General features: G+C 44.9%; 2 protein-coding genes across 2 annotated transcripts; both read left to right on the top strand.

The window, feature by feature from the left end:
* Positions 1–127: 127 nt before the first annotated feature.
* On the top strand, positions 128–5,036 carry LOC147128875 (tubby-related protein 3). Its single transcript, XM_086016435.1, has 12 exons — positions 128–630; positions 1,652–1,808; positions 1,891–2,109; positions 2,403–2,531; positions 2,603–2,749; positions 2,830–2,987; positions 3,144–3,305; positions 3,442–3,554; positions 3,634–3,748; positions 3,829–3,927; positions 4,002–4,173; positions 4,657–5,036. The coding sequence occupies exons 1-12, from the start codon at positions 589–591 to the stop codon at positions 4,788–4,790; spliced, it is 1,647 nt and encodes a 548-aa protein (XP_085872561.1). The 5' UTR covers positions 128–588; the 3' UTR covers positions 4,791–5,036.
* A 916-nt stretch (positions 5,037–5,952) lies between these two features.
* Positions 5,953–9,421, top strand: LOC147128874 (interleukin-21 receptor). The gene is made up of 8 exons (XM_086017090.1): positions 5,953–6,028; positions 6,914–7,025; positions 7,115–7,296; positions 7,492–7,646; positions 7,722–7,890; positions 8,045–8,141; positions 8,213–8,291; positions 8,915–9,421. The coding sequence occupies exons 1-8, from the start codon at positions 5,965–5,967 to the stop codon at positions 9,272–9,274; spliced, it is 1,218 nt and encodes a 405-aa protein (XP_085873216.1). The 5' UTR covers positions 5,953–5,964; the 3' UTR covers positions 9,275–9,421.
* Positions 9,422–10,140: the final 719 nt, after the last annotated feature.

Genomic DNA, 10,140 nt, shown 5'->3' with positions numbered 1-10,140 from the left:
TAAGCACGCTACCCTGCTGATCAAACCGAAATATAACGACCTGTCGTCATTGCTGCCGCGTGGCTGTAACCCTGGCAACCGGATACCCCACTTGCACAGACCCCATTAAGTCGAGAGATGTGTTTGTGCGTCTCGCTTTGATGGTTCGGGAACCTGTTTCAGCCACTTGACCAGAGACGCTGCCTGATTTGAAAACACATCAATCTGCCTCTTGCCTGGATGTTTTTCTTCATTTTGGAGCAATTTGTGGAGAGGTAAAAAAAAAAAAACAAAGATGAAATTATCCTGTTTGTGCGTTGTAACGATCGATTGTAGCGGTAATATAAACAAGCCTTTGGAGCCCGGGCCCGGTCCTTCCTTCGTTAGTTGCCCGCGCTGGCTGAGCCATAGTTGTTTTTAAGAACATTATCCCCGTTTAATCCACTTTGCCTTCTGCTCCGTGCAGGTGAGCAGACAGTCAGATGGAGCTGGGGGGCCGCCGGCACACGCCAGCGTCCTCTTTTAATTGCTTTAAAGTGCTTTCTTTCCGGCCCACTTTTGCACTTTTTGCTCAGTTTTTAAGCATCTCGCTGTAGTCGCTCATCAATAATGGAGGATCCGGATATACGACAGCAGAAACTGGACAATCAGGTAAAAAAAATAAATAAATAAAAATATTCTACTGCTGAGAGTAAAAGAGAAGGCTATACTAGTTCAATGTATTTTCTTTTTAATGTTTTAAACAATTCGTATAGTATATTCCAAGCTTACTGATAAGTCGGAATCGGCTGCTGTTACACACATTACCAAAGTAATCATGCGTAGTAAATACAAAGGTGGCAATGCTTAGTTTTGAATTTTTCCTCAACAACAGGTTTATTACCTTGGTACTAAAATAGCATAATGCTAATGTTTCAATCACAATTACCCTCTGACCTTGGAGGTCACGTTAAAACCCGTTTTAGATGGACATAAATCGGCAAAAATGCCGATCACTGTTTTCAGAAGTTAAATCAATCCAGTAGTTTGCAAATGTTACATTTTGATTCAGCACAGAAATAATTAATTGATGACTCAGATTGAAGAAAAAAAAAAAAACATTCTATCCAAAGTTCCATTCTTTACTCTACAAAAAACAGGACATTATTTCAAATTGACAAAAGGCACAAACATATATTACGATTGGGTAAATGTTGATCACTGTTTAAGTAAAAGAAAAAGAAAATACTTATTTTCTTCATTTAGGACTACAGAAAGATGACAATATATACTGTTGAGAGGTGTGTAAAATTTACAGAGAATGAGACACCTTCAAGGAGACGTCTGATGTGATCATTGTTTGTGATCGCAATGAAAGACATTGATCGCCGATCACATTACTTTTCCACGGAAATTGTCCGATCACGATCTATGGCCGATCGATCGCAGAATCACAAATATTTACTGTTGGGAGGCCAAGGATTAGGATGATTTAAAACAAACAAGGTCATCCAAACGATTTAATTAATTGTCAAAAAAATCATCGATTACTTTGAAAAACAATTAGTTGTCATTGCACCTCTAAACTCAAGAAACTGAAAAATGAATAGAAGTACAACCACTGTTTAAATTATGTGTCACAGTTGAAAGGCTAATCAAGTAGGAGCTAACAGGAGGTCTAATTGTGTCCCAGCGATCCATTTTGATGAAGAAGCAACAAAAGAAGCGGGCCGACTGTCAAATGGTGGTCGCCAACCGGGACGCCCGCCAGAAGAACCGCAGACAAAAAGGCCGCTCGGACGAGACGCCGCTGCTGATCAGCCAGTCCCTAAGCAACATCTCCCTGAGCGGTTTGTCTCAAAAACATCACTTGCTGCGCAATAGCTTTACGACTTTTTCCAGAAATTCATTTCTATCCAATTTCCCGTGAAGACCAAGTGGAGCACGCGCATGACAACCCGATGGACGTCATCGCGCTGACGGAGGGCGACGGCGACGCGGAGGCCGCCACCACGTTAGGGGAGGCGCCCGCGGAGACGCCCTTCGCTCCCAAAAAGATCAACTTGGACACGGAGCAACAGGAAGACGAGACAGAGGACCACGATGCACACGCGGAAGGCAAGAAAGCCAAGAAGAAAGAGAAGGCAAAACGTAAGAAAAAAGCAAAATGTAGCGCTCTCACAACTGGCAAGAGTCTGGCTTTTGCTGTTGCCGGGGTTACGCAAATTTGCGGTCATCGTGCTAGTTTCGTCCTCACAAAGGCACCAACAGCTTTGTTCCGCTACCGTCTTCCCAAATCGAGCCGTCGAAACATTGATGAAAGATGAATTATTTTGTTTTCGTATGGTCTCGCAGATTTTTACCGATTACGGGTGCGTCTGGAGTACACCCCCCGCGATAAACGGGGGTTGACTGTACGAATTTGCAACGTGTGTCTATTCCAGCCGCGGGGGACAAGGACGGACAGGAGAAAGACAAGGAGAAACAGGAGAGAAAAACAAAAAGGAAGGACAAAGCCAAAGACCGCGATGATGGACAGAAGACAAACACGACGGCCAAACAAGAGCGCAAAAGTAAACGGGGCCTTTGCTGTTCAGATTATTGGCTACACGTGTTGGTTTTACCATTTCTCTTTTTTGTGCAGAGAAGCACTTGCACGACACGTCGTCGTCCGATCTCCAACAGACGAGTCCAAAGAAGAACGGACACGAGGACAGCGGCGACGACGAGGGAGACGAGTGCCCGACGCCGTCCCGCCCGTCTCCTCGGAAGAAAAAACATCTGGACACGTGTATGCGTCAATGTGTGATCGCCATCCAGATAATCGTTTGGTATGATATCGTGTGAATATCCCCCCCCCCCCCCCCACAGCCAGGTGCCAAATAAGCGACGACAGCAAGGACGAGGACGTTCAAACGGAAGCGAAAGAGAGGAAGAAGAAGAGAGTCGAGAAAAACACACCGAGTTTAGCGTCCCTCAACTCCAACTACAAGGAGAGCTCGTCTTCAGGCAGCGAATCCACCGACGGAGTGAGTCGTCACAAATTGGGCTAATTCCATTTGTCGTTTTCTACCAGAGTGATTTTTTTAAATTTATTTTTATTTGGGACGAAACCAGGAAAACTACAACAATGAATACGGATGACTTGATTATAATGACGAACCAAAAGCATTTTGTCACCGCAGACGGCTTCCCCGATATCGGTGGAGGACCTGGAGGCGTTCGCTTTGCGTCCCGCCCCCAGAGACTTGACCATCCAGTGTCGGGTCACCAGGGACAGAAGAGGCATGGAGAAGGGCATGTACCCTACGTACTACCTTCACATGGAGAAAGACGACGGAAAGAGGGTTGGTTCTCCTTTTCGGCTACATTAAAGTACTTAACGCTAACACCTCCGGTGTGCTATCTGCAAAGGCGGATTTCACTCTAAAGGCTGAGTTGGACTTTTTCTCGGCTTTCTTTGCTCCCTATGTCACCGTTAAGGTCTTTCTAATGGCCGGCCGCAAAAGGAAGAGAAGCAAAACATCCAACTATCTCATCTCAACAGACCCGACCAACCTGTCCCGAGACACCAGCTGCTACATCGGAAAGCTAAGGTTGATTTGTAGTGTACGAAAAAAACGTTGGACACCTTTGATGTAGTGTATGTAATAAGACTGGTACTGTGTGTCCCAGGTCCAACGTTCTGGGAACAAAGTTCATCGTCTACAATGGAGGAGAAAATCCAGAGAAAAAGCCTTTTATTAAAGAGTGCGAATCTGTTCGACAAGAGCTAGCGGCCATTTGTTACGTGAGTCTAATGATCTCGTTATACATTCGGTGTCAGCTGTCGGTCCGCCAACTCAAGAACCTTAATCATTTCTATTCCAGGAGACTAACGTTCTTGGATTCCGGGGTCCCCGCAAAATGACAGTGATCATCCCGGGAATGCTGGAGAATGACGACAGAGTGTCGGTTCAGCCCAAAAATGTCCGTTTACAATCCGGGCGCTGGTATGATGTAACAATGGAAATGCTTAACCAAGACGCTGGTGACACTTTCAGGAACAGGAAACCCTGCTGGCGCGCTACGCCAACAACAACACGGACAAGCTGGTGACCCTGGTCAACAAATGTCCCAGCTGGAACGAGCAGACGCAGTCGTACGTGCTCAACTTCCACGGCCGCGTCACGCAAGCCTCCGTTAAAAACTTCCAGATCATCCACCCGGAGAATGGTGAATTCCCAACTTGGCCTAGATTTATTGGGGTAAAAGGATGGTGCGATTTTGAACAACTGGTATGCTAACATAACATCCTTGGTTCAAAAGACACAAAGGCAGAAAGATAAGGATTTTACATTGTGGTAAAGACCCAAATGCTAACATGGGAACAGTTGTTATGCCAACATGTAACTTTTCTCTGTGGTTGCTCTATTTCCAGTAAGAGCTGAACAATTTTATAGGGGATTAGCTCAAATGCTAACAGTTAGCAAACAAGATGGCACTCGCAGTGGAAAACGCGCTACAGCAGATCGATAAAGATTTTACATTTCGCCTCGTGGTAGGGACTCATCAAAAAGGAGATTGGTTCAGACGCTAACATGCTAACAGTTGGTACGCAAATGTAGCAAGATGGCTATTTTTTCCCCTCAACTTGCCGTTTTCTAACAAGGAGCCGAACGCCGCCCGTCTGCCTTACGTGGCCGATCTGTCTTCCAGGCGACTACATCGTGATGCAGTTCGGCCGCGTTTCCGAGGACGTCTTCTCCATGGACTACAGTTTCCCCATGTGTGCCCTGCAGGCCTTCGCCATCACGCTCTCGTCTTTTGACGGAAAACTGGCCTGCGAGTGACCCTCAAGTGCTTGGCTAGATCTCGGATCGCTGAACTACCCATTTAGAAGAAAAAAAAAAATGCGACAAAAAAAGCCTAGCTTATTTTGACTGCCTCTGATTACACAAACAGGGAAGCTAACGCTAGCTGGCCCACTTTTATATTTATTGAATTTCATGTCTTTATACATTGGTGAACTTTCAAAACAAGCAATGGAATAAAAAAAACTAATAAAAAAAAAACGAACATTAAAATAATTAAAGCTCTCGGAAGGGTGTTTTCTTTTTTTTTTTTACCAATAGTTGTTGCTTGTATGACTTTCTCAATGTATTTTTGTTTTTTTTCTTCCTCAGTAGAAGTGCCTTTAGAAGCAGAATATTCGACTTGGCGTGGTCAGCGTAAACTTGAAGGTGTCTTATCACCAATAAGGAAATGTATTTATCTAAGTAGCGCAAAGAAAAACACGTTGGTATCACATTGAAGACATCGCTCATCTTGTCACGATTACTCTTGCGCCACAATCGACACGTTTCCATTTCGCAAGAGTCCCGCTGACGAGCATCACTTTAGGCAGGAAGGGGGGAGGATAACATCGAAAACGACGTTTTCATCCCTTTCAATATTGCGAATATGAAAGCGTTTCTCGAGCGAGCATGAGAGCGTTTCAAATAGTGCGTGCGGGATGTGATCCCGAATGACGATCCGGCCGGGCCGCTCGCATGTTACAGGCGGATGTTTGTCACGGGACAACTTCTGATCTTTTACACAATCGGCACACGAGCCGCTTTCATCGTTTTGGGTTGCATAACTTCATGCGATTCAAGACACGATTAGAGTGGAGGTGTTGGTTGAAGCCGACGGAGAAAATCACATGGTAAATTTTCAACAATTTATTGCCCGACGTGAGTCACGTCTCGCACAAAAGAGCTCCCGGGGGTACTTTCCAAATACGAAATGAATACTCCGAATCGGAAATACTTTCATACAAACTGTCGAATTGGATGATGAGATTTTACGGCCGTTCTCGTCCTTTTGTATGAAAATAAGGGTGCAGCGGTGCAATGAAATCGTAGCGGCGGGCCTACTCGCCGCCCCTTCTCAGATAAGAGAGCGATAGCTCCCTCCTCCGCTCGTCCTTCAAATAGAACGAAACGGAAAAATGCGCCTGAGAGCGCTGCTGCGAGGGCCGAGAGGATGGACAAGCTCAAAGCGATGATGATGCTGTTGGTTTTATTACACGCGGGACTTTCTGTCACAGGTGATGTTCATTTGATACAATGACAATCAAATGGTCGCAATTGATGTGAGAGAGACGGTGAGATGCAGTACAGGTCCGGAAAGAATTAAGAAAAAAAAAAAAGGTTGCTACTTGTATGTACTGTTTGATGAAAATGAACAATTGGGGTTTGAGTCTATAAATTGACAACATAAGTTCCAAATTACAAATTCTATTATTGTGGAGTGTTTATTTTCCAAATTGCCAAAATACTGAAAAAGGTCAAGTGTTGTTTTTTTTTTTTACTTATACCTGCATTTATTTCACTGGGGAAATATGATTTCCAGGTACTTTTTAAAAAAAAAATTTAAGCCTTACTTTTAGTCAAAAAATAAGAGTTGAACCAGGACTTGGACCAGTCGAATTTTACAGACGTATCTTTACTTCTACTTAAAGAGGAGGTCAACGTAAACAATTTTCATTCAAGAATATGTTCCATGCAAGCCCACTAGTTGAAACAAGGTATTCTGATAAATATTGCATTTGTGGAAAAAGTGTTAATCCACCCGGTTTTAGCCATCTCTGGGGGCGGCCATTTTCTCTTCTGTCAACCTAAAATGACAACATAACTGCTCACAACAACCAATCACGGCTCAGATTCAGAAAACAGGTCAGCCGCGATTGGTCGTTGTGAGCAGTTGTGATGTCATTTTCAGTCGACACAAGACAAAATGGCCGCCCCCGGAGATGGCTAAAAAAAGGTGGATTTTGCTGCCTAACATATTCCGCAAACACAAAATGAATCAGAATGCCGTGTTTCAACTAGTGGGCCTGCTGGGAACATATTCTTGAAAAAAAAAAAGATGTTTGGGTTGACTTCCCCTTTAAGTATTGGTGGCACCTCTGATTGGTTTGTGTGATTTGTAGACATGAGTTTTCAGTGCGACAATGATTTCGTGCTCACCATCAATTGCTCCCTCAACCTCACATCAGCCCACGACAGCCCCCACTGGCTGATGTTTCTGAAAGTATATGCAAAGTAAGTCCCCCCCCCCCCCCCTTCCCGGCCGTTCAGAACGCGCGACTACAAACGCTGATTAAACGCGCGTGATGTCCGTTTGTCCGCAGCGAGAGATACAAATGCAATTTGTCAAACGCCAGCGGAGGCCGCCACTCGTGTTTCGTCACCATGAAGGAGTCTTGTGATTTTATGGATTTCGACAAGTATGAGATCTCGCTCTGCGGGAAACCGAGAGATGGACCGCAGTGGTGCCGGCTGCTGGACGACAAATACATGCCGGTGGAACATAGTAGGCGGAGTCATCATGACCCCCCCCCCCCCGCATTATCCACTCAGCAGAAAAGCTCACGATACACATGAAGCAGAAAATGCACTTTTCAAACATTTTCAGTGCATCCTGACTATATATAATACAGTACCCAATCTGTATCGGTGTCTTGTACGTGTACAGGAAACACAACCAACGAATTCTCCGTTTTCCCAGTTAAACTGAACGCACCGTGCTGCCTGGAAGTCAGCCACAACTCCAGTCAGCACCACTTCACATGGAAGAACACCTACGAGAAATGTGAAGACACCACCCTGACGGACAACCTCGATTATCAGCTCTGTTTCGCCAATGGCCGGGACAATAACTGCGTAAGGAGGCCATTTTGAAACGGGTCAAAGGTGACAAAAGGTCAAGATCCTTCTTCTCCCCTCCCCCCCATCCAGACGCAATTGCACAACACCGACAGTATGGACTATTCTGTGGATGACGGTGCCCTGGTGGCGGACACGGAATACAGTACCAAAGTGCGGTCCAGGCCCAGTGCCGCTCACTTTGAGGGTCCGTGGAGTGCCTGGTCTCAAGGGGTCCACTGGAGGACTGTCTCGGCCAATGGTGAGGTTGAAGCTCGAGCGTTTATCAAACATGTTGAAAACAAACCAACATGACTTGCTTGCTTACAGTGCAGCTCTGCTTACCTATCGGCTTTGACTCGATTGACCATGCACAGGGGGTGACCCAATGACAATAACTTTCTCAAATTCCCCAGTTGATGGCTTCCTTTCCAAATACGGCAAAACAGTCTTCCTGGCTTCAGGAGCGACGGCCGCACTCGCCCTGATAGTGTGCTGCGCTTTGCTAAAAAAGTAAGGCGCTCATCCCTTCCCGCCAATTCCATACGTGCACATTTGATTGGTCACGAGTTGGACGTTTCCAGGTGGAGCCAAGGCGCCTTTGTTCCCACTCCGGCGCCATACTTCCACAGCCTGTACACCAATTGTCACGGGGATTTTAAGGTTAGTCGCAGTTGCAGTAATGTGCTGGCTTGGAAGTAACCAAGTGCAAATGTATTCGAGTAGATATTTCGGGTATCCGTTTTAATTTTCCTGATAACGTTTTTCTTTTTACCCCCTACCACCAAAAGAACGCCAAACCTATGGCGAAGCTCGGTGGTGGCGGCGGCATGCGTTAGGGCTATTTTTCTTCAGTTGGAACTGAACTAGACGAGGTGGGGCGAATTATGAACAGTTCCAAACAGCAGTCAGCGTTGGGACAAAAACAATCAGGCTTCTCCTAGAAAACAACAAAAAAGTGCCAGGGGCCTTCTTTTTTTCAGATGGAACTGGACTGGAAAGGGGCGGGGGGAGTTATGAACTGTTCAAAATAGTCCGAATTAGCACAAAACCTTCATGCTCCTGCTAAAAAGCTAACAAAAAAAAGTGTCCCTGGGCTGTTTTCTTCAGCTTTAACCTGCCTTCCTTTAGTCTAGACTGGAATTATGAACAGTTCAAAATGCCAGCCAGTGTTAGCACAAAAGGTTTCTGCTAGCAAGCAAAAAAATATATATATTTTTTAATCTTTACTATCTGCCCTTTGACTTAATTCCAAATTGTGAGTACTTTTACCACTGTGATGACAGAGCTGGGTGGACACGCAAGCCGACATGACCATCGCGCTCAAGCCAGAGGACACGCTCCGAGTCGACAGCCACGCGGCGGAGACGCCGGCGCAGGACGACGAGATGGCGTATGAAAACGTCATAAACCATCCGGCACGTTTGGCGCCCGACGAGGGGAAGGCGGCATGCGGGCCCGGCCGCGTTCCTCCCATCCAGGGGGGACCTCTCCGCTACTGCCCTGAATACTGCACAGTCAGCGACTTGCGGCGGTCCGCTCAAGTCGCCGGAAAGGTTCCGAGCGGTGAAGCGACGCACGCTGGGAGGTCAGAGCATGATTACTGTAATGAAGCCCAAGTGAGAAAGATGCTTTCCAGAAATTAATTGTACATTTAGGCAGTCGTGATGTCATTTGTTGAATGTGTCGGTTGAGAAGTTTCCAGGAAATTTGCATGGGAAGTTAAGATGGGACGTTTTGGGGGGGAAAAAAAAAAAAATAAATTGCAAAATAATACAATTAAAATCATGACGTTTGAATTGATTTTTAACTTGGATTTTATGTGTTAAATATTTTTGGGCAAGAAAATGCAGCTTTATTTATATGGCAGTACACAACGTAACCCGCTGTATTACACAATATCAAAAGTACAACTTGCAAAAACATTTACAAACAAAAGAATTTCCCACATTTAAAAGCAAAGTAATGAAATAAAAGTTGCTTACTAAAAAAAATACCGACAAGGTACAAGGGCAAAAATTTGGGAGAACATATCAAAAATGCTTTGAAGGACCCTAAATTGTGGTAATTTTACTGAATAATCAATTTTCAATCAAGCAGTAATGTCGTCGGTATTTTTCATTTTAGAATTCAGACTGTCTGCATGACCGTCTCCTCAAAAGCAGTAACTGATGTCAAACTTCCTGAAAAAGAGGATTCAAGCTGTGATGTTTTTTAATCTAATGATGCTTCAAGTACTCATTTTGTTCGTTTTCAGTCCCCAACGTGAAATGAAAAACCACGATATCATACCATGATTTGTTGTTTTGCCATTAAAACCGGCCACAAGCGCAACCATACTTTCAGGTGATTTATACCTGGGCAAGTCTTCAGCGGGGACCAACCTGAGTTTTTATCCACCTCTTGTAGTTTGACAAAAACTTTTTTTTTTTTAAATAAAAAAAAAATACATCATACTCACCACAGATTGACTATTAAATGTCTTAAGGTGTGCAGATCGCTAAGGACGTGT

The sequence above is a fragment of the Filicampus tigris genome, chromosome 19 (assembly GCF_054856515.1).
Source record: "Filicampus tigris isolate MCC_2025a chromosome 19, RoL_Ftig_1.0, whole genome shotgun sequence".
Lineage (NCBI taxonomy): Eukaryota > Metazoa > Chordata > Actinopteri > Syngnathiformes > Syngnathidae > Filicampus > Filicampus tigris.
The sequence above is the reverse complement of the archived record's forward strand: the minus strand, read 5'-3'. Positions and strand labels throughout refer to the sequence as shown.